Source organism: Procambarus clarkii, chromosome 67 (assembly GCF_040958095.1).
Source record: "Procambarus clarkii isolate CNS0578487 chromosome 67, FALCON_Pclarkii_2.0, whole genome shotgun sequence".
In the NCBI taxonomy this organism is placed as follows: Eukaryota; Metazoa; Arthropoda; class Malacostraca; order Decapoda; family Cambaridae; genus Procambarus; species Procambarus clarkii.
This window is the reverse complement of record NC_091216.1, coordinates 5,010,542-5,035,054: the sequence shown is the minus strand read 5'-3', so window position 1 is coordinate 5,035,054 and position 24,513 is coordinate 5,010,542. Positions and strand designations below refer to the sequence as shown.

The 24,513-nt window shown below is 42.7% G+C and overlaps 1 protein-coding gene across 1 annotated transcript in view; it reads left to right on the top strand.

Moving 5' to 3' along the window:
- Positions 1 to 24,513, top strand: part of LOC123767801 (thrombospondin type-1 domain-containing protein 7B) — a 1,125,288-nt gene that overhangs the window by 639,635 nt on the left and 461,140 nt on the right. The window contains exon 6 of the mRNA XM_069310712.1: positions 17,728 to 17,907. Coding sequence (XP_069166813.1) covers positions 17,728 to 17,907 — 180 coding nt within the window. The remainder of the gene's footprint in view (positions 1 to 17,727; positions 17,908 to 24,513) is intronic.

Genomic DNA, 24,513 nt, shown 5'->3' with positions numbered 1-24,513 from the left:
CCAGCAATCAACAGCCAATTAATGCGCAACTATATTCTACCCACTTCAAGACTCCGCTCCAATATAGAAGCATCAAGAAATATGGACCAATAGGCTTTCTACAATTACTTCCATTCAATACCCATTGTTTCGTGTTCTGCCTTGTGTTTGAATTTAATACCCATTCAATACCCATTGTTTCGTATTCTGTCTTGTGTTGGAATTTAATACCCATTGAATACCCATTGTTGAAAGTTCGTTTTTCACCTCATCCACCTCACCCAAATGTAGATATAAACCTCGAAGATGTGTAAGCTCTATTCAGTTTCAGTTGTGTGTTTGTAAACTAAAGTTTTTGAAAATGTAATAAGTTTTACGAAACGCGCTCAAGTGTCGCGTCAGACTAGAAATAAAAATGAATTTTGGAGAATTGATCTTTGAATTACCATCAACAGTGAAATGAGACATAAGAAAGATAGAGAAAATTCGTGTTAGAATTATTAATCTTACTTTTTCGGTCAAATTTAATATATATGTATATATATATATATATATATATATATATATATATATATATATATATATATATATATATATATATATATATATATATATATATATATATATATACATATATATATATATACATATATATATATATATATATATATATATATATATATATATATATATATACATATATATATATATATATAAATATATATATATATATATATATATTTATATATATATATATATATATATATATATATATATATATATATATATATATATATATATATATATATATATATATATATATATATATATATATATATGTCGTACCTAGTAGCCAGAGCTCACTTCTCAGCCTACTATGCATGGCCCGATTTGCCTAATAAGCCAAGTTTTCCTCAATTAACATATTTTCTCTAAATTTTTTCTTATGGAATCATAAAGCTACCCATTTCGTTATGTATGAGGTCAATTTTTTTCATTGGAGTTAAAATTAACGTAGATATATGACCGAACCTAACCAACCCTACCTAACCTAACCTAACCTATCTCTATAGGTTAGGTTGGGTTATGTAGCCGAAAAAGTTAGGTTAGGTTAGGTTAGGTAGGTTAGGTAGTCGAAAAACAATTAATTCATAAAAACTTGGCTTATTAGGCAAATCGGGCCTTGCATAGTAGGCTGAGAAGTGAGTTCTGGCTACTAGGTACGACATGTGTCTATATATATATATATATATATATATATATATATATATATATATATATATATATATATATATATATATATATATATATATGTCGTACCTAATAGCCAGAATGCACTTCTCAGCCTACTATGCAAGGCCTGATTTGCCTAATAAGCCACGTTTTCATGAATTAATGTTTTTTCGACTACCTAACCTACCTAACCTAACCTAACCAAACTTTTTCTGCTACCTAACCGAACCTAACCTATAAAGATAGGTTAGGTTAGGTTAGGTAGGGTTGGTTAGGTTTGGTCATATATCTACGTTAATTTTAGCTAAAATAAAAAAAATTGACCTCATACATAATGAAATGGATAGCTTTATCATTTCATAAGAAAAAAATTAGAAAAAATATAATAATTCAAGAAAACTTGGCTTATTAGGCAAATCAGGCCTTGCATAGTAGGCTGAAAAGTGTATTCTGGCTACTAGGTACGACATATATATATATATATATATATATATATATATATATATATATATATATATATATATATATATATATATATATATGTCGTACCTAGTAGCCAGAACTCACTTCTCAGCCTACTATTCAAGGCCCGATTTGCCTAATAAGCCAAGTTTTCCTGAATTAATATATTTACTATATTTTTTTTCTTATGAAATGATAAAGCAACCCTTTTCTCTATGTATGAGGTCAATTTTTTTTATTTTAGTTAAAATTAACGTAGATATATGACCGAACCTAACCAACCCTACCTAACCTAACCTAACCTATATTTATCGGTAAGATTAGGTTAGGTAGCCAAAAAAAGCTAGGTTAGGTTAGGTTAGGTAGGTTAGGTAGACGAAAAAACATTAATTCATGAAAACTTGGCTTATTAGGCAATTCGGGCCTTGAATAGTAGGCTGAGAAGTGCGTTCTGGCTATTAGGTACGACATATATATATATATATATATATATATATATATATATATATATATATATATATATATATATATATATCGTACCTAGTAGCCAGAACGCACTTCTCAGCTTACTATGCAAGGCTCGATTTGCCTAATAAGCCAAGTTTTCGTGAATTAATTGTTTTTCGACTATCTAACTTAACTTTTTCGGCTACCTAACCTAGGTTAGGTTAGGTAGGGTTGGTAAGGTTCGGTCATATATATACGTTAATTTTAAGTCCAATAAAAAAAAATTGACCTCATACATGATGAAATGGGTAGGTTTATCATTTCATAAGAAAAAAATTAGAGAAAATATATTAATTCAGGAAAACTTGGTTTATTAGGCAAATCGGGCCTTGCATAGTAGGCCGAGTACGACGTTCTGACTACTAGGTACAACATATATATATATATATATATATATATATATATATATATATATATATATATATATATATATGCAATTGACGATCACAAAACACTGATCATTTTATGCGGAAAATCCACAGAGAAATAAATATTTCTCTGTGGATTTTCCGCATATATATATATATATATATATATATATATGTCGTACCTAGTAGACAGAACGCACTTCTCAGCATACTATGCAAGGCCCGATTTGCCTAATAAGCCAAGTTTTCATGAAATAATGTTTTTTCGACTACCTAACCTACCTAACCTAACCTAACCTAACTTTTTCGGCTACCTAACCTAACCTAACCTATAAAGATATGATAGGTTAGGTTAGGTAGGGTTGGTTATGTTTGGTCATATATCTACGTTAATTTTAACTCCAATAAAAAAAAATTGATCTCATACATAATGAAATGGGTAGCTTTATCATTTCATAAGGAAAAAATTAGAGAAAATATATTAATTCAGGAAAACTTGGCTTATTAGGCAAATCGGGCCTTGCATAGTAGGCTAAGAAGTGCGTTCTGGCTACTAGGTACGACATATATATATATATATATATATATATATATATATATATATATATATATATATATATATATATATATATATATATATATATATACATATACATATATATATATATATATATATATATATATATATATATATATATATATATATATATATATATATATATATTGTGACGGTAATGCGTTGGTGCTCGGCTGTTTCAAAAGCTAGGGGTATGGCCTCGTCACACAAAAGAAAAAAAAGAAAAAAACTGGAACTTTTGTCTGTGGTAAGGTAATGGGAAGACACACAAAACACAAGTAAATTTAACAATGAAATTTTAATTACGTTAGAAAAGCAAAACATTAATAAAATTGGACATAAAAATTGTAACATAAATCAATCAAACAAAATAATAAGAATAATCATGGCAAATGAAAGTTACGTTAAGACAAGTGAGTAATAGTAAATATATTAGTGCAGGAATATTGGCTTCAAGCTGCCACCTCCCTTAGTACACGTAAGCCAAGGCTTAGTCTACCAATGAGACGTGTTAACTTGTGGAAAGCACTAGATATTCTGCCCTCCTCAGGTTGCGGTGGCTCAGACATCAGCTTGTGTGGCAGGTGCGACGGGCGCCAGCCAATCAGCGACAAGCAGTTTGCTGGTTTGAGTGGCGGAGGTGGAGCAGGTGTCCCGGTGTTGGATACGTTTTGCTTCCTGACAAAACTTGTTGTTGTACTTGTTGGATATATCTTCTATATTAGGTGTTTCTGGGATGTAGTTTGGAGGGAAGAGCAGGCTCAATCTCTCTTGAAGGAGATTATCGTCACAACTCTCCCCCGAAGCCTTCGGTTCTGGAAGAAATACGTCGTTATGTGGTGGAGTAATAGGTGGAGTCGCTTCTACTTCATAAACTCTGGAGAGGGCATCGGCTATGATGTTTTCACAACCCTTGATATAGCGGATCTCCAGGTTGAAATCTTGTAAATACAAAGCCCATCATAGAAGACGCTGGTTAGTGAATTGGGCTTGATGTAGGAAGCGGAGAGGGTTGTGGTCTGAGAAGATGGTGGTAGACTTGGCACCTTGTAGGTACGGAGCGAAGTGCTGGAGATTCAGGACGATGGATAGTAGCTCCTTTTCAATAGTGCTGTAGTTCCTCTGGTGTGGTTTCAATTTGTAGCTGTAGTAGCTGACAGGTAGAACCTCCTCGCCTCGTTGCTGCATCAGGACACCACCAACGCCGGTACCACTGGCGTCGACATGAAGGACGAAAGGCTTGGTGATATCTGGCGAGGCGAGAATGGGATTAGAACAGAGGAGGAATTTGAGTTGTTCGAAAGCAACTGTTTGCTGCATGGACCACCTATACCGTTGGTTGGGACTGGTTAATAGAATTAGAGGTGTGGCGACTGTACTGAAATTTCTCACAAACCTACGGTAGTAGGAGGCAAGACCAAGGAAGCGCAGGAGCTGCTTCCTGGTGGTAGGCTGTGGATAATGTTGGATGGCTTGAGTGTGTGAGTTTAACGGAGCTAGGCTGCCACTCCCAATAATATGACCCAGATAACGCACTTTACCTTTCGCGAAGGTGGACTTGCCCAGATTGATGGTGAGGCCGGCTGTCAGGAGCTTGGCGAACAGTCGTTGCAACTGGAGCAGATGTTCACTCCAGGTGTTGGATGCTACGACGATATCATCCAAGTAGGCGTATGTGTTATCCAAGCCCTGGATGACACGGTTGACAGCTCTCTGAAAGGTGGCCGGGGCATTACATAGTCCGAAAGGAAGGCGTTCATATCTGAAAAGTCCAAAAGGAGTGATAAAGGCAGATATTTCTTTAGCTCGCTCCGTTAAACACACTTGATAGTACCCCTTCAGCAAGTCCACTTGGGACAAGTACTGGGCATTACCAATGGCGTCAAGAATGTCATCTATCCTTGGCAAGGGGTAAGCATCCTTGACTGTTACGTTATTTAGCTTACGATAATCAGTACATAGCCTCACCTTACCTTGGGGTTTGGGCACCAAGATACAGGGTGAGGCCCAGGGGGACTCACAAGGTGTAGCCAGTCCATGATCCAAGAGGTACTGCACCTCAGCACGCATGACTTCCTTCTTGCTAGGGCTGATTCGGTAGAAGGGTTGACGAATCGGCCGGGTGTCGGGGAGCAGTTGGATGTCGTGCTGGGTAACAATACACTCTTGGGGGTCATCTCGGAACAACTCCTGATGTTCTCTGAAGATCTTGACGAGAGGTGCACTATGATTATCCTGAAAGTAGTTGGGAAGATCATTAAGGATTTCTGAATTAGAAAGCGCTGACTCCTTGTCAGTGCTTTCGGGAGGAGAAGCAGGGAAGGTCTCACTGTGGATGTATGGTTCTGTAAAAGCAGAGTAGTTAAACATGACAGTGAGAGGAGTACCATTATATAGCTTCAGGAGGTTGACGTGGCACAGCTGGGTCTTCCGCCGCCTAGCTGCAGTCTCTAGAACGTAGTTATGGTTGTTTCTGCACTCCTTGATGCGGTAGGGTCCTGAAAACCTGTTTTGTAAAGGAGAACCTGGGATAGGGAAATATGCGAGCACGAAGTCTCCCGGCTTAAATTTTCTTACTTTGCTGGTCTGGTCGTAATGAGTCTTCATCTTCTCCTGTGCTTTCAATAGATTATCATGGGCAAAACTATGGACTCTCTCTAGAATGTGTTGAAGGTTTTGAAGAAACTGGGGCACATTCTGGTGCTCACTGAAGGTGGCATCTCGTAGAGAGTCTTTGAAAGCCTTGAGGGGAGTACGGCACTTACGGCCGTAGAGCATCTCATAAGGAGATACTCCTAGGGACTCATTGGGAAGACTTCTATAAATGTGCATAATCAAATCAATTTGCTTATCCCAATCCTTAGAGGTTTCACTACAAAACTTTTTCAGGAGTGCTTTGATAGTCTGATGACTACGCTCAAGAGAACCCTGTGAAGCAGGATGATAGGGGCTGGACAATACCTGTTTGATGTTGAACTCCTCCAGTGTCCTTTTGAAGAGATCACTGGTGAAGTTGGTACCACAGTCGCTCTGAATCTCCCTGGGAAATCCATACTGGGTGAAGATCTTCAATAAGTGCTTTACAACCGTAGCAGCCGTAATGTTCTTCACTGGAACTGCTATGGGAAATCTGGTGGTAGGACACAGGATGGTTAAGATATAGGCGTTACCTGAACTGGTCCGAGGTAAAGGACCAACACAGTCTATAATAAGTCTGTGGAAAGGTTCTGCAGGCACCTGTATAGGAATCAGTGGCGCTCTGGGAATAGAGATGTTCGGTTTACCTGCCATCTGACATGTATGACACTGTTTTACGTATTGTTTGACGCTATTTACCATACCTGGCCAGTAGTAGTCTTGACGAATTCCATGGTAAGTCTTGTTGAATCCGTAGTGGGAGAGTGCTCCGTGGGCCAGGTGTAGAATAGTGGGCCGCAGGCTGGTAGGAATCACAAATTGTTCGATGTTGGCCCAATCGTCCTCCTCCTTCAGTTTACTGGGTCTGTATCTGCGGTAGAGCAAGTCGTTCTCTAGGAAGAACCCAGGAATACTGTCGGGTTGAGTCTCAGCCTGGAAAAATAATGGTGTCAAAGTAAGATCTTCCCTCTGCAACATACGGAACTCCAACTTGGTCAGATTCGGGGGTAGTTTCTGAGGGTCTTGAGGGACAGCGGTAGCAGTAGAGTCAGCTGGCTGTGGACGTGCGGCTTGTGCACGGGTGGTCACTAGAACCGGAGGAGAAACTTCATCACTCTCTTGAACCTTTGCTGGAACATACTCGAATATAGGGTTATTTGGCACAGAGGTACACACCTGGGGTTTGTCCATGACGATCAGGTTGGTCGGTTGCAGGTCTTCTGCCAAGTCGTTGCCTAGGAGAAGTTGCACTCCAGGCATGGGAAAAGGCTTTTCCCTGACGGCGACTTGGACTTCTCCGTTCACGAAGGGACATTCCAGGTGGACTCTGGCGAGAGGATTAGGAGTGGTAGCAGTGAGGTCAGTGATGAAGACAGTTTCTTCGGTGTACGCGATGTTGGGCACAGCCGACTTCAAGATGATCGATTGAAGAGCCGCTGTGTCCCTCAAGATCTTCAATTTGAAACGTCCCTCCGGATTTGAACCGTTGGCAGAGACAGTTCCAGTATACAGGTGGTTACTGAAAAGAGAAAGATCATTAACATGAACACCAACATTCATCACAGGCTTACCGGACTTAGGAGGAGTTGGTTTGGGTTTTTGCGTGTCAGTGGTTCCTTTGTATTGAGACTTCCCACACTTATCTATGGTATGTCCATAGAGTCTACAATACTTGCAGTACAATTGCGAGCCAGCTTGATCGGTACTCACTTTCTCGTAACTGTACCACGACTTCTTACTGGAGGATGGTTCTGGTGTCAGCCGGTGGATGAGGCTGTAAGTGTCAGCCGACTTAGCACACTTCAGGTAGTCGGTTTCTTCTTTATCTGCTAAATATAGACGGACAGGAGGCGGCACACGCCTCAAGAATTCTTCAACTAGCATCAGGTTGACGAGTTCTGTAAAAGTAGAGACATGTGCTGCTTCCAGCCATTTCATAAAATATCTCCGTTTTGTGTTGGCAAACTCGAGAAAGGTAGTGGTACTTGCCTTCAGGTGGTCACGGAATTTCCTTCGATAACTTTCTGTGGAGAGAAGGTAGGCGTCCAACACTGCTTGTTTCAGAGTCTGGTAGTCATTCTCAGACGCCAAAGTACTGAGTGTGACTGCAGCTCTACCTGTAAGATGTACTCTGAGAAGTGTGGCCCATTGGTCGGCAGTCCAACTGAGTTGATTAGCAAGGGTTTCAAAGGTGGTAAAAAACACGTCAACTTCTGCTTCTACAAATGATGGCATTAACTTACTTGCATGTGATATATTAAAACTGACGGGAAGGTTGTCAGTAGCTTGCTGGCGTTGAGCGAGGTGGGAAGTTTCCAACGTGAATTCTTGTTGACGACACTCTATAGCCAGAGTCGCTTGTTGCTTATCATGTTCGCGTTGAATCTCCAATTCGCGTCGTTTTGTTTCAAGCTGTACTCGTTCCCGCTCATGGAGCATTGCAACCTCACGTTCCTGGAGGGCGAGTTCACGTTCCTTGAGGGCGATTTCTCGTTCTTTTTCTTCCTTCCTCAAGGCAGCCTCACGTTCTTGTTCTTCCCTCCTCAAGGCAGCCTCACGTTCTTGTTCTTCCCTTCTTAAGGCAGTCTCACGTTCTTGTTCTTCCCTTACACACATATATATATATATATATATATATATATATATATATATATATATATATATATATATATATATATGTAAATGTTCATTTGTTCAAAATCTCTAATCTCCGAAAGTTTTTCACCAATTGCTTTGAAATTTTCACACAACGTTCCATTCACATCAGAGTAGGTTTATATATACATTACTCTATAAATGTCACTTCTGTGATTGGAAAACCACATGCTTTGTTTGAAAAACTGTTTTTCCTGTGTTTTTCATGCCAGGTAAATCTTCGAAACCTTACCGATTGCTTTGATATTTTGACATAACGTGGCATTCGAATAGGCGTGTGGGAAACTTTTACCAACTATATCTATATTATTATCTAAGAAATGTATCATATTTAAATCATATCAAAATTATATCAGAATCATAGCAGAATCACTATAGATTCATTATACATCTTGATCCTAGATGACAATGCCACCATGATCACGCACACCATATAGGGCCCTATAGGTGCCTACGTGACTTTGTGCATGATCTCTCAAGGATCCAGAAGCTTCTAGAAGGATTTCCTAATTAAAAAACTATTGGAACATTTATTCAATATCCGGTAGGGATTATATCGAATCCTTAATAAGAATCAGTTGTACTATCAAGTGCTACTTATTATCTTTATATCCTATATCTAATTATATTATAATCACATCTTATCTCAATCTTTTGTTTAGACAGTAAAAATAATCAATCAATATTCATTGAGAGCTACCCCTCTCAAGGAAAAGGGAGGAGCCATCTCGGGAAGGAGGCGACCGACTGGGGCACCCCTAGGCATAACACGTGTATACAAAGCAGTGAAAACGTACCACTGTGCCTTACGGACAGTATTTAGCTCAGGACACCTTATCGAATTATCTTTATCACCAGTGATTACTCTCTAAAACTGGGGGAGTACCTGGGCAATATATCGACAAGGAAAATTTCCTAAAAAATTTCGAATAAGTGTATAGTGGAGTACACAAAGTGACTCTGCCTCCACCATCATCCTACTGCAAACACAATTAAGGACAATCACATAGCTATGCTACTAGATCATCATACAGCAAAGCTGTGATATATAATATCGTGCCTAACTCGACAAGAGAGGTTATCTAGTCTGGCACACTGTCAGACAGGCATGCGGCAGTCAGAGAAGTATATTGGATGTTATTTAGTATATTAATTGGCCAATTGTATGCTTGTATGACTTTAATAAATCTAATAAGTCTGTCTGTCGGTTATAGAGCAAGGCAATGCCTCATATTTCAGTAGGTTCATTAATGTTGCAGTGCAGCAGTTGAAATTTTCCAAGCATGAAGGTTCTCACGAGGTAAACAAAATCTCATGATTGTCCATTGTGTGGGAAAAGATTCAATCAGGCTAATTGAACCTCTTCATATAAATTGAATATATATATATATATATATATATATATATATATATATATATATATATATATATATATATATATATATATATATATATATATATACTTAAACATATAAATTAAGTTAACAATTGCCAGCTTAGTTATCTTTAAATTATCATATAAGTTCATTTACTTGAATATAATCTTTAGTACTTAGTAATAGTACATTTAAGGTCATTTAATATCATACTTCTACAATTTAAATTGTTGTTTATAGTGTAAGAATATACTGGTTGTTGATAGTTATGGTGATAGGCTAGACTATGTATATGTTTGAATCTCTGATTTAAACAGAACCAGTCTTCAGTCATAGAACTGAATTTATTAAAACCTCATCCTTGCATAAAATACTAGCTGATGTGAGATACTTGTATGCAGGTGGACTGTGGATCTTCAATCAACCTATCAACCAATTCATTCACCCCACCTGCCCCTTACAGCCCACAATCTGCCATTAGGAAAAGAGGAGCTAGGATTTACGACCCTAGCTAAAGACTTTAGTTGAATTAATTTGCAGCCAGTAATTTTTAATTTAGTTCAGTACAAGTCCCTAGTAGTTCTCCTCTCATATCAATCCTGGCAGGTTTTTCCCAGAAGGCGTGTTTTATTATATATCTACTATATACATGCCTCACCTATGTTGTTTACCATGCCGTTCATTCATAAGTATAAGTATAGATGCCAAACCTGTGACAGGTAAAAACTTTTTTTTTTTTAACAACAGCGCCATCTGTTGCACGTAAGAGCAACTCACAGTTTACTAAATATGTTACGATTCAATTTCAGTGTTTCTGATTTCATTGATAAATTGAATTTTCATAGATTTCGATTTATTTTAATTTTAATTTAATTATTTTGTTTGACATTGCATTGGAATTGAGCTGTGTTGTTTACCATACCGTTCAATTTGTGAGTATAGCTTATTTTTTTTTCGTTTTCTTTAACGGTTCTTATTTTTTAGTGATGGGAACATCAGATCGTTTGATGTTTCCAATTTTCTGATGGGAACATCAGATCATTTGGGAATGCATTGGACGAAGGAGTGGGGAATGGTGGGTGAGGACGAGGGGACGGGAGTGGGGGATAGTGGGAAGGAAGAAGAGGCAGGAGAGGAAGTAATGGTGGTTAGGACGAGGAGATGGGGGAGTTGGGGATGGTGGGGAGGAAGAGGGAATGGTAGGGAGAACGAGGGAACGGGGAAGTGGGAGATGGTGGGGAGGACGAGGGGACGGGGGAGTCGGGAATGGTTGGAAGGACAAGGGGATGGGGGAGGGGTGAATGGTGAGGAGGACTAGGGGACAGGGGAATGTTACTGTGTCACAGTTCCACGCACGTGTTGCTGAGCCACAGCAACAAGTAGCCGGTACTGCTAGTGTGTGTGTATGTGTATTCACCTATTTGTGCTTGCGGGGGGTTGAGATCCAGCTCTTTGGTCCTGCCTCTCAACTGTCAATCAACTGGTGTACAGGTTCCTGAGCCTATTGGGCTCTATCATATCTGCACTTGAAACTGTGTATGGAGTCAGCCGCCACCACATCACTGCCTAATGCATTCCATTTGTCAACCACTCTGACACTAAAAAAATTCTTTCTAATATCTCTGTGGCTCATTTGGGCAGTCAGTTTCCACCTGTGTCCCCTAGGGTGTGTGCCCATTGTGTTAAATAGCCCGTCTTTATCTACCCTGTCAATTCCTTTGAGAATCTTGTACGTGGTGATCATAACCCCCCTAACTCTTCTGTCTTCTAGCGACGTGAGGTTTAATTCCAGTAGTCTCTCCTTGTATCTCATACCTCTAAGCCCGGGTACTAGACTGGTGGCAAACCTTTGAACCTTTTCAATTTTTATCTTATGCTTGACTAGATATGGACTCCATGCTGGGGCTGCATACTCCAGGATTGGTCTGACATACACAAGTACACAAAGTTCTGAATGATTCCTTGCACAAGTGTCTAAATGCCATTCTTATGTTAGACAACCTGGCATATGCTGCTGACGTTATCCTCTTGATATGGGCTTCAGGGGACAGGTCTGGCATGATATCAACCCCCAGGGCTTTCTCTCTCTCTGACTCGTGTAGAATTTCATCTCCCAAATGATACCTTGTAACTGGCCTACTGCTCCCTACACCTATCTTCATTACATTACATTTGCTTGGGTTAATTTCTAACAACCATTTGTTCGACCATTCCTTTAGTTCGTCTAGGTCTTCTTGAAGCCTCAAGCAGTCCTCCTCTTAATCCTTCTCATAATTTTGGCATCATCAGCAAACATTCAGAGGAATGAGTCTATACCCTCCGGGAGATCGTTCACGTATATCAGAAACAGGATAGGATCGAGTACAGAGCCCTGTGGGACTCCACTGGTGACTTCACGCCAATCTGAGGTCTCACCCCTCACTATAACTCTTTGCTTCCTATTGCTTAGGTATTCCCTTATCCACTAGAGCACTTTATCAGTTACTCCTGCCTGTCTCTCCAGCTTATGTACCAGCCTCTTATGGGGGATTGTATCAAAGGCATTCCGACAATCCAAGAAAATGCATTCTGCCCAGCCTTCTCTTTCTTGCTTAATCTTTGTCACCTGATCGTAGAATTCTATTAAGCCAGTAAGGCAAGATTTACCCTCTCTGAACCCATGTTGGCGATTTGTCACGAAGTCCCTTCTCTCCAGATGTGTTACTAGATTTTTTGTCACAATCTTCTCCATCACTTTGCAGGGTATACAAGTTAAGGATACTGGCCTGTTGTTCAGTGCCTCTTGTCTGTCACCCTTTTTGTATATTGGGACCACATTAGCCACCTTCCATATTTCTGCTAGGTCTCCCGTCTCCAGTGACCTACTATACACTATGGTGAGTGGCAAGCAGAGTGCCTCTGCACACTCTTTCAATACCCATGGTGATATCCTGTCTGGACCAACAGCCTTTCTCACATCCAGATCCAACAGGTGTCTCTTGACCTCATCTTTCGTAATTTCCAACCCTTCCAAGGCCGCCTGGTTTACTGCCCCCTCTCCTAGCGCAGTGACCTCACCATGTTCTATTGTGAAGACCTCCTGGAACCTCTTGTTGAGTTCCTCACACACCTCTTTGTCATTCTCTGTATACCTGTCTTCGCCTGTTCTAAGTTTCATGACCTGTTCTTTCACTGTTGTCTTCCTCCTGATGTGACTGTAAAGTAGCTTTGGATCGGTCTTTGCTTCGCTTACTATATCATTTTCATAATTTTTCTCTGCTTCCCTTCTCACACTAACATACTCATTCTTCATTCTCTGGTACCTCTCTCTGCTTCCTGGTGATCTGTTATTTCGGAAGTTCCTCCACGCCCTTTTGTTCAGTACCTTTCCTTCCATACATGCCCAATTAAACCATGGATTCTTATTTTGCTTCTCGGGGGAGAAGTGTGTGTGTGTGTGTGTGTGTGTGTGTGTGTGTGTGTGTGTGTGTGTGTACTCACCTATTTGTGTACTCACCTATTTGTGCTTGCGGGGGTTGAGCTTTGGCTCCTTGGTCCCGCCTCTCAACTGTCAATCAACTGGTGTACAGATTCCTGAGCCTACTGGGCTCTATCATACCTACATTTGAAACTGTGTATGGAGTCAGCCTTCACCACATCACTGCCTAATGCATTCCATCCGTTAACTACTCTGACACTGAAAAAGTTCCTTCTAACGTCCCTGTGGCTCATTAGGGTACTCAGTTTCCACCTGTGTCCCCTTGGTCGCATACCACCAGTGTTGAATAGTTTATCCTTGTTTACCCGGCCGATTCCCCTGAGAATTTTGTAGGTTGTGATCATGTCTTCCTTACTCTTCTGTCTTCCAGTGTCGTAAGGTGCATTTCCCGCAGCCTTTCCTCGTAACTCATGCCTCTTAGTTCTGGGACTAGTCTAGTGGCATACCTTTGGACTTTTTCCAGCTTCGTCTTGTGCTTGACAAGGTACGGCTCCATGCTAGGGCCGCATACTCCAGGATTGGTCTTACATATGTGGTGTACAAGATTCTGAATGAATGCTAACACAGGTTCCTGAATGCTGTTCTGAGGTTAGCCAGCCTCGCATACGCCGCAGACGTTATTAAATAAATAAATAAATGTTTATTTAGGTAAGGTACATACATACAATAAATTTTTATTGTATGTAAATAAATTTATATTCTTTTTATGTGGGCTTCAGGAGACAGGTTTGGTGTGATATCAACTCGTAGATCTTTCTCTCTGTCCGTTTCATTAGGTCCTTCATCTCCTATTCTGTATCCTGTGTCTGGTCTCCTGTTTCCACCGCCTAGTTTCATTACTTTGCATTTAATCGGGTTGAACTTCAACAGCCATTTGTTGGACCATTCACTCAGCCTGTCTAGGTCATCTTGTAGCCTCCTACTATCATCCTCAGTGTGTGTGTGTGTGTGTGTGTGTGTGTGTGTGTGTATGTATAGTGTATAAATATATATGTGTGTATATATATAAATATGTATATATATATATATATATATATATATATATATATATATATATATATATATATATATATATATATATATATTAACATGTCTATATTGTGCTTGTTTAAGTCTGTTGAAATATTTAGTTAATTTGCAGTTGCAGCTTTTGTACGTGTAATTGATAAATACAAAAGCATTGTTTTTTCTGCACAGTATTTTTCCACACAGTTATTTGTATATTAATATATATATTATTGTTTCAGAAGTTATGTTACCTACCTTTACTATTAATATTTATAATAATTGATGTTGTGTTGAGCGCGCGCGCGCGCGGGCCTGCCCGCCTGCCTGCCAGCGTGCAAAGCATCACACTGTACAGGACGAACTAACAAAGTGTGTGTGTACACAGGTGTTGTGTTGCAGGTGGAGGGGTAAACACAGGTGTTGTGTTGCAGGTGGAGCGGTAAACACAGGTGTTGTGTTGCAGGTGGAGCGGTAAACACAGGTGTTGTGTTGCAGGTGGAGCGGTAAACACAGGTGTTGTGTTGCAGGTGGAGGGGTAAACACAGGTGTTGTGTTGCAGGTGGAGCGGTAAACACAGGTGTTGTGTTGCAGGTGGAGCGGTAAACACAGGTGTTGTGTTGCAGGTGGAGCGGTAAACACAGGTGTTGTGTTGCAGGTGGAGCGGTAAACACAGGTGTTGTGTTGCAGGTGGAGCGGTAAACACAGGTGTCGTGTTGCAGGTGGAGCGGTAAACACAGGTGTTGTGTTGCAGGTGGAGCGGTTAAACACAGGTGTCGTGTTGCAGGTGGAGTGGTTAAACACAGGTGTCGTGTTGCAGGCTGAGCGGTAAACACAGGTGTTGTGTTGCAGGTGGAGCGGTTAAACACAGGTTTCGTGTTGCAGGTGGAGCGGTAAACACAGGTGTTGTGTTGCAGGTAGAGCGGTAAACACAGGTGTTATGTTGCAGGTGGAGCGGTAAACACAGGTGTTGTGTTGCATGTGGAGGGGTAAACACAGGTGTCGTGTTGCAGGTGGAGTGGTAAACACAGGTGTCGTGTTGCAGGTGGAGGGGTAAACACAGGTGTCGTGTTGCAGGTAGAGTGGTAAACACAGGTGTTGTGTTGCAGGTGGAGCGGTAAACACAGGTGTCGTGTTGCAGGTGGAGCGGTAAACACAGGTGTTGTGTTGCAGGTGGAGCGGTTAAACACAGGTGTCGTGTTGCAGGTGGAGTGGTTAAACACAGGTGTCGTGTTGCAGGCTGAGCGGTAAACACAGGTGTTGTGTTGCAGGTGGAGCGGTTAAACACAGGTTTCGTGTTGCAGGTGGAGCGGTAAACACAGGTGTTGTGTTGCAGGTAGAGCGGTAAACACAGGTGTTATGTTGCAGGTGGAGCGGTAAACACAGGTGTTGTGTTGCATGTGGAGGGGTAAACACAGGTGTCGTGTTGCAGGTGGAGTGGTAAACACAGGTGTCGTGTTGCAGGTGGAGGGGTAAACACAGGTGTCGTGTTGCAGGTGGAGCGGTTAAACACAGGTGTCGTGTTGCAGGCGGAGCGGTAAACACAGGTGTTGTGTTGCAGGCGGAGCGGTAAACACAGGTGTTGTGTTGCAGGTGGAGCGGTAAACACAGGTGTTGTGTTGCATGTGGAGGGGTAAACACAGGTGTTGTGTTGCAGGTGGAGTGGTAAACACAGGTGTCGTGTTGCAGGTGGAGCGGTTAAACACAGGTGTCGTGTTGCAGGCGGAGCGGTAAACACAGGTGTTGTGTTGCAGGTAGAGCGGTAAACACAGGTGTTGTGTTGCAGGTGGAGCGGTAAACACAGGTGTTGTGTTGCAGGTAGAGCGGTAAACACAGGTGTTATGTTGCAGGTGGAGCGGTAAACACAGGTGTTATGTTGCAGGTGGAGCGGTAAACACAGGTGTTGTGTTGCAGGTAGAGCGGTAAACACAGGTGTTGTGTTGCAGGTGGAGCGGTAAACACAGGTGTTGTGTTGCAGGTAGAGCGGTAAACACAGGTGTTATGTTGCAGGTGGAGCGGTAAACACAGGTGTTGTGTTGCAGGTGGAGCGGTAAACACAGGTGTTGTGTTGCAGGTAGAGCGGTAAACACAGGTGTTGTGTTGCAGGTGGTGTGGTAAACACAGGTGTTGTGTTGCAGGTGGAGCGGTAAACACAGATGTCGTGTTGCAGGTGGTGTGGTAAACACAGGTGTTGTGTTGCAGGTGGAGCTGTAAACACAGGTGTTGTGTTGCAGGTAGAGCGGTAAACACAGGTGTTGTGTTGCAGGTAGAGCGGTAAACACAGGTGTTGTGTTGCAGGTGGTGTGGTAAACACAGGTGTTATGTTGCAGGTGGAGCGGTAAAGACAGGTGTTGTGTTGCAGGTAGAGCGGTAAACACAGGTGTTGTGTTGCAGGTGGTGTGGTAAACACAGGTGTTGTGTTGCAGGTGGACCGGTAAACACAGGTGTTGTGTTGCAGGTGGAGCGGTAAACACAGGTGTTGTGTTGCAGGTAGAGCGGTAAACACAGGTGTTATGTTGCAGGTGGAGCGGTAAACACAGGTGTTGTGTTGCAGGTAGAGCGGTAAACACAGGTGTTGTGTTGCAGGTGGTGTGGTAAACACAGGTGTTGTGTTGCAGGTAGAGCGGTAAACACAGGTGTTGTGTTGCAGGTGGTGTGGTAAACACAGGTGTTATGTTGCAGGTGGAGTGGTAAACACAGGTGTTGTGTTGCAGGTGGAGTGTTAAACACAGGTGTTGTGTTGCAGGTAGAGCGGTAAACACAGGTGTTGTGTTGCAGGTGGTGTGGTAAACACAGGTGTTATGTTGCAGGTGGAGTGGTAAACACAGGTGTTGTGTGGCAGGTGGAGTGTTAAACACAGGTGTTGTGTTGCAGGTAGAGCGGTAAACACAGGTGTTGTGTTGCAGGTGGTGTGGTAAACACAGGTGTTATGTTGCAGGTGGAGTGGTAAACACAGGTGTTGTGTTGCAGGTGGAGCGGTAAACACAGGTGTTGTGTTGCAGGTGGAGCGGTAAACACAGGTGTCGTGTTGCAGGTGGTGTGGTAAACACAGGCGTTGTGTTGCAGGTGGAGTGGTAAACACAGGTGTTGTGTTGCAGGTGGAGCGGTAAACACAGGTGTTGTGTTGCAGGTAGAGTGGTAAACACAGGTGTTGTGTTGCAGGTGGAGAGGTAAACACAGGTGTTGTGTTGCAGGTAGAGCGGTAAACACAGGTGTTGTGTTGCAGGTGGTGTGGTAAACACAGGTGTTGTGTTGCAGGTAGAGTGGTAAACACAAGTGTTGTGTTGCAGGTAGAGCGGTAAACACAGGTGTTGTGTTGCAGGTAGAGCGGTAAACACAGGTGTTGTGTTGCAGGTAGAGCGGTAAACACAGGTGTTGTGTTGCAGGTGGTGTGGTAAACACAGGTGTTGTGTTGCAGGTGGAGCGGTAAACACAGGTGTTGTGTTGCAGGTACCAGTGGGTGAGCTCGGCTTGGGGGCCGTGCGTGGCCTCCGTGGGCCATGACGAGGCGGTCGTGCTGTGTGGCGGAGGCGTGCAGGCACGTGAGCTCACGTGCGTCCGTGCCTCAGACCACGTGCCCGTACCTGATGAGCTGTGTGTGCACGTGGAGCCACCTCCCCGCGTCCAGAGGTGAGTACTCTTGTGTGACACACACACACACACACACACACACACACACACACACACACACACACACACACACACACACACACACACACACACACACACACACACACACACACACACTGGGATTTCAAATAAAACAAGTGAACTTGGAGAATGGGCACTAGAAGAAAACCCAGACATAATAGCACTCACAGAAACAAAGTTAACGAAAATCATAACAAACGCAATGTTTCCACAGGGCTACTATGTAGTGAGGAAAGAGAGAGAGAAGGGAGAGGAGAAGGTGGTGTAGCTCTGCTACTAAGAGAAGGTTGGAGTTTCGAAGAGATGGTAATTCAGAACTGTGAAGGTTTCAGTGACTACATTTCAGGCACCATAGCAACTGGAGGATAGAAAATTATAATAGTAGTCATATATAACCCCCCACCGAATGACAGAAGACCCAGACAGGAATATGATAGAAACAACTTGGCCACCATCAATATAATAGAGAGAGCAGCTTCTGCGGCTAGCAGGAACGGATCCAGACTTCTAATCATGGGAGACTTCAACCATGGGAAGGTAGATTGGGGGAACAGAGACCCACATGGAGGCCCAGACACATGGAGAGCTAAGCTGCTGGATGTGGCAACAAGAAACTTTCTAAGTCAACACGTCAAGGGACCGAAAAGAATGAGAGGAGGGGATGAACCAGCCTTGCTTGATCTGATATTTACCCTAAATTAGTCGGATATAAGGGAAGTTAAGTTGGAAGCCCCCTTGGGAATGATTGATCATAGTGTATTGAGCTTTGAGTACCTGGTTGAGCTGGGAATTATCGCCCCCAAAAAAGAACTGGGAACCAAAGGGCTGGCGTACCGAAAGGAAAACTATGAGGAAATGAATAAATTCCTATGGGATATACATTGGGACACAGAACTCGGAACCAAGTCCGCACAAGACATGATGGACTATGTCACCCAAAAATGTCAGGAGGCTGTAAGCAGGTTTGTCCCAGCCCGACAGGAAAAAACAGAGAAGCAAAGGAAGAATCCGTGGTTTAATAGGGAGTGTATGAAAGCAAAGGAGCAGAACAAAAGGGCATGGAGGAACTTCCGTAATAACAGAACACCAGAAAGTAGAGAGAGATACCAGAGAACCAGGAACGAGTATGTCAGTGTGAGAAGAGCAGCTGAGAAAAGGTATGAAAATGATATAGCTAATAAAGCCAAGACCGAACCCAAGCTACTACACAGTCACATCAGGAGGAAGACAACAGTGAAGGAACAGGTGATGAAACTTAGGGTGGGCGAGGACAGGTACACAGAGAATGACAAAGAGGTGTGTGAAGAACTCAACAAAAGGTTCCAGGAGGTCTTTACAATAGAACAGGGAAATGTCGCGGCGCTAGAAGAGGTGGCAGCAAACCAGGTGAACTTGGATCGGTTCGAAATTACAAGAGATGAGGTCAAGAAGCACCTATTGGAGCTGGATGTGAGAAAAGCTGTTGGGCCGGATGGAATCTCGCCACGGGTATTGAAAGAGTGTGCAGGAGCACTTTGCCTACCACTCTCCATAGTGTATAATAGGTCACTGGAAACGGGGGACCTACCAGAAATATGGAAGACTGCTAATGTAGTACCAATATACAAAAAGGGTGACAGACAAGAGGCACTGAACTACAGGCCAGTGTCCTTAACTTGTATACCATGCAAGGTGATGGAGAAGATTGTGAGAAAAAACCTGGTAGCACATCTGGAGAGAAGGGACTTCGTGACAAATCGCCAACATGGGTTCAGGGAGGGTTAATCTTGCCTGACTGGCTTAATAGAATTCTACGACCAGGTGAAACAGATTAAGCAAGAAAGAGAGGGCTGGGTGGACTGCATTTTCTTGGATTGTCAGAAAGGCTTTGACACAGTACCGCATAAGAGGCTGGTACATAAGCTGGAGAGACAGGCAGGTGAAGCTGGTAAGGTGCTCCAGTGGATAAGGGAGTACCTAAACAGTAGGAAGCAGAGAGTTACGGTGATTGGCGAGACCTCTGATTGGCGTGAAGTCACCAGTGGAGTTCCACACGGCTCTGTACTCGGTCCTATCTTGTTTCTGATATATGTAAATGATCTCCCGGAGGGTATAGATTCATTTCTCTCAATATTTGCGGACTATGACAAAATTATGAGAAGGATTAAGACAGAAGAGGACTGTTTGAGGCTTCAAGAAGGCCTAGACAAGCTGCAGGAATGGTCGAACAAATGGCTGTTAGAGTTTAACCCAAGCAAATGTAATGTAATGAAGATAGGAGTAGGAAGCAGGACACCAGATACAAGGTATCAATTGGGAGATGAGATACTTCAAGAGTCAGAGAGAGAGAGAAAGACCTGGGGGTTGATATCACGCCAGACCTGTCCCCTGAAGCTCATATCAAGAGGATAGCATCAGCAGCATATGCCAGGTTGGCTAACATAAGAACGGCATTCAGAAACTTGTGCAAGGAATCTTTCAGAACATTATATACCACATATGTAAGACCAATCCTGGAGTATGCGGCTCCAGCATGGAGTCCATATCTAGTCAAACATAAGACTAAACTGGAAAAGGTTCAAAGGTTTGCCACCAGACTAGTACCCGAGCTGAGAGGTATGAGCTACGAGGAGAAACTACGGGAATTAAACCTCACTTCGTTGGAAGACAGAAGAGTTAGGGGGACATGATCACCACATTCAAGATTCTCAAGGGAATCGACAGGGTTGATAAAGACAAGCTGTTTAACACAAGGGGCACACGCACTAGGGGACACAGGTGGAAACTGAGTGCCCAAATTTGCCACAGAGATATTAGAAAGAACTTTTTTAGTGTCAGAGTGGTTGACAAATGGAATGCATTAGGAAGCGATGTGGTGGAGTTTGACTCCATACACAGTTTCAAGTGTAGATATGATAGAGCCCAATAGGCTCAGGAACCTGTACACCTGTTGATTGACGGTTGACAGGCGGGACCAAAGAGCCAGAGCTCAACCCCCTCAAGCACAACTAGGTGAGTACAACTAGGTGAGCACACACACACACGCACACACACACACACACACACACACACACACACACACACACACACACACACACACACACACACACACACACACACACACACACACACACACACACACAAGCATTAGGAAGTGATGTGGTGGAGGCTGACTCCATACACAGTTTCAAGTGTAGATATGACAGAGCCCGATAGGCTCAGGAATCTGTACACCTGTTGATTGACGGTTGAGAGGCGGGACCAAAGAGCCAGAGCTCAACCCCCGCAAACACAACTAGGTGAGTACAACTAGGTGAGTACACACACACACACACACACACACACACACGTACGTGTGTGCTCGCGCCTCGCGGCACACTTATTTGGTAAGGGGTATCGCGGCTGAGTGGACAGCGCTCTGGGGTCGTAGTACTAAGAGCCCGGGTTCGATCCCAGGCAGAGGTGCTTCGAAAATGTGGAACTGAGCTGAGCTTTCCACTCCAAATAATGTTCCAGACTTCCTTTGTGCACAGGAATCTTAGCAAATATATGGAAAAAAGGCAAACATAGTACCAATCAATAAAATGGTAGCAGAGAAGACCCCTTAAATTATAGACCCCTACCTCTAACAAGCATGGTAGTCAAAATACTAGCAACTATAGTTAAAGCCAAATAGGTTGAACACCTGGAGAGTAATGTCATAATAACGGACAGAAAGAATGGTTTTCGAACAGGAAGATCCTGTGTAGCAAATTTACTTAGTTTTTATGATTAAGCCACAGAGATACTACAGGAAAGAGGTGGTTGGGTTGACTGTGTCTTTCTGGACCTATATAAGGCTTATGACAGTCCAACACAAAAGTCTGTTTCTGGAAACTGGAACTTGCTGGAGTGGTGACAGGGAGACTTCTGACATGGATGAACCATTTTCTAACTGACAGACAGATGAGGACAGTAATCAGAGAGAATGTATCTGACTGGACGAGTGTTACTAGCGGAGTACCAAAGGGTTCAGTTCTTGAACCAGTAATGTTCATCGTCTGCATAAACGATCTACCAAAAGGAATACAGAATTATGTTAACATGTTTGCGGGTGATGCTAAGATACTGGGGAAGATAGGAGACGCAGACGATTGTAATGCCCTTTAAATCGATCTAGATAAAATAAGTGCTTGGAACAACAATTGGGAAATGGAATTCAACGCAAATAAATGCCATGTTATGGAATGTGGAATCAGAGAAAATTGACCACACACAACTTACAAATTATGTGGAAAGGAATTATTACAGAATTTTAATATAGAACGTGCCCTGGAGTAGTTTTGGATATAAGCTGTCGCCAGAGGAACACATAAAGAACATTGTGAGAGGAGCGTATGCGTCGCTTGCCAACTTCAGACTTGCTTTTAACTGCATGGATGGTGAAATACTAAAGAAACTGTCCATGACATTTGTGAGACCAAAACTGGAATATGCAGCAATTGTATGGTGCCCAAATCTCAAGAAGAACATAAATAAACTGGAAAATGTGCCACGGCTACACAATGACTTCTGCAACTGTAAAACAAGAGTAACAAGGAGAGACTAGAGGTGTTAAACATGTCAGAACTAGAAGATAGCAGAAAAAGAGGTGATATGATCACCACTTACAAAATACTAGCAGGAATCGACCAAATTGACAAAGAGGAATTCCTGAAACCAACAAGTTCACGAACAAGAGAATACAAATTCAAGCTAAGAAACCAATGGTGCCGAAAAATATTAGAACGCTTTCTTTTGCAAACAGAGTGGTAGACGGTTGGAACAAGCTAAGTGAGGTGGTGCCCTCCAAACACACACCGAAACTACGACGTTGGTACAACGTTCGAACAAGTTTTAACACCACCTAACCATGGAGGCCAAAACCGTCAGTAGTTTCTAAGCGTTATACGACAAAGAGTACTGGGAAGACGAGACACCACGAGCGTAGCTCTCATACTGTAACTACACTTAGGTAATTACACTTAAGGAATTACACACACAAACACAGGCCCTGGCAAACAGCACTCGGGAGCCGAAACACAAATGGCCGTGTTTCGATTTCCGGGGAGGTTATATCTTGAGGTTATCTTGAGATGATTTCGGGGCTTTAGTGTCCCCGCGGCCCGGTCCTCGACCAGGCCTCCACCCCCAGGAAGCAGCCCGTGACAGCTGACTAACTCCCAGGTACCTATTTACTGCTAGGTAACAGGGGCATTCAGGGTGAAAGAAACTTTGCCCATTTGTTTCTGCCTCGTGCGGGAATCGAACCCGCGCCACAGAATTACGAGTCCTGCGCGCTATCCACCAGGCTACGAGGCCCCCTCGTAGTGAGGGGAGTGAGCAACATATGGATAGTTTCTTTCACTTGATGCGTCTGTTCACCCAACAATAAATGTGCACCTTGTAATTAAACAGCTGCTAGGAGAGCATCCTGGTGATGAGTGAGAAAATTATTTGTAGTAGATATAGAGAAAATGATGTCGGGAGTTAGCACTTTATAGGAACGGTGAGTAAGGCGGGGTCCAAGAGCTGACGGCTCGGTCCTAGAGGCACAAATAGTAGACACACATACAACTACTAATATTTGAGCAGCAACAAGAAGAAAGAGGCTGGGATTACACTACGTCACGACCGACCATGTTTACATGGTTCAGAAAAACAGGTGTTTGTGAGGAGGCTTGGAGCAGGAGTTGGGCAAACACGGTAGGAGGAAGATGGCTTGTTTGACCAGCCTCTCGCGCGTGTGTACCTCTGGTGTTTGAGAAGCAACACTCCCGGCAACACTGAAGAAACACACTACAAGACGTTGTCTTCACCAGTGTACAACACACCTACGGGTGTTCTGGACTCAATGTCTGCATGGTCGTTGTGATGGATGAGAGAACAATTGATGGAAGTCTGACTGGTGGAAGCAATGGATGAATGCATATCTTTTCACTGGGAAAACTGATAAATTTGCTGATTGGAAGTGTGGATAGGTAACTGGTTGACAGGTTGCCAGGCGTCTTGACAGAGGGATTAACATACGGTGCCGGGCCACCTCCTTTCAATAATTGAATTTGTTACAGGAGATGATTGATGACACATACATGGTGGGCCATGCTGGTAGTCAACACGTGATAGTTGATGACACTCACATGATGGACCATGCTGGTAGTCTAAAGGTGATAGTTGATGACACTCCCATGATAGACCATGATGGTAGTCTACAGGTGATGGTTAATGACACATGATGGACCATGCTGGTAGTCAACACGTGATAGTTGATGACACATGAGGACCATGCTGGTAGTCTACAGGTGATGGTTGATGACACATGAGGACCATGCTGGTAGTCTATAGATGATGGTTGATGACACTCATATGATGGACCATGCTGGTAATCTACAGGTGATGGTTGATGACACTCACATGATGGACCATGCTGGTAGTCTACAAGTGATAGTTGATGACACATGATGGACCATGCTGGTAGTCTATAGATGATGGTTGATGACACTCACATGGTGGATCATGCTGGTAGTCTACATGTGATAGTTGATAACACTCACATGATGGACCATGCTGGAAGTCTACAGGTGATGG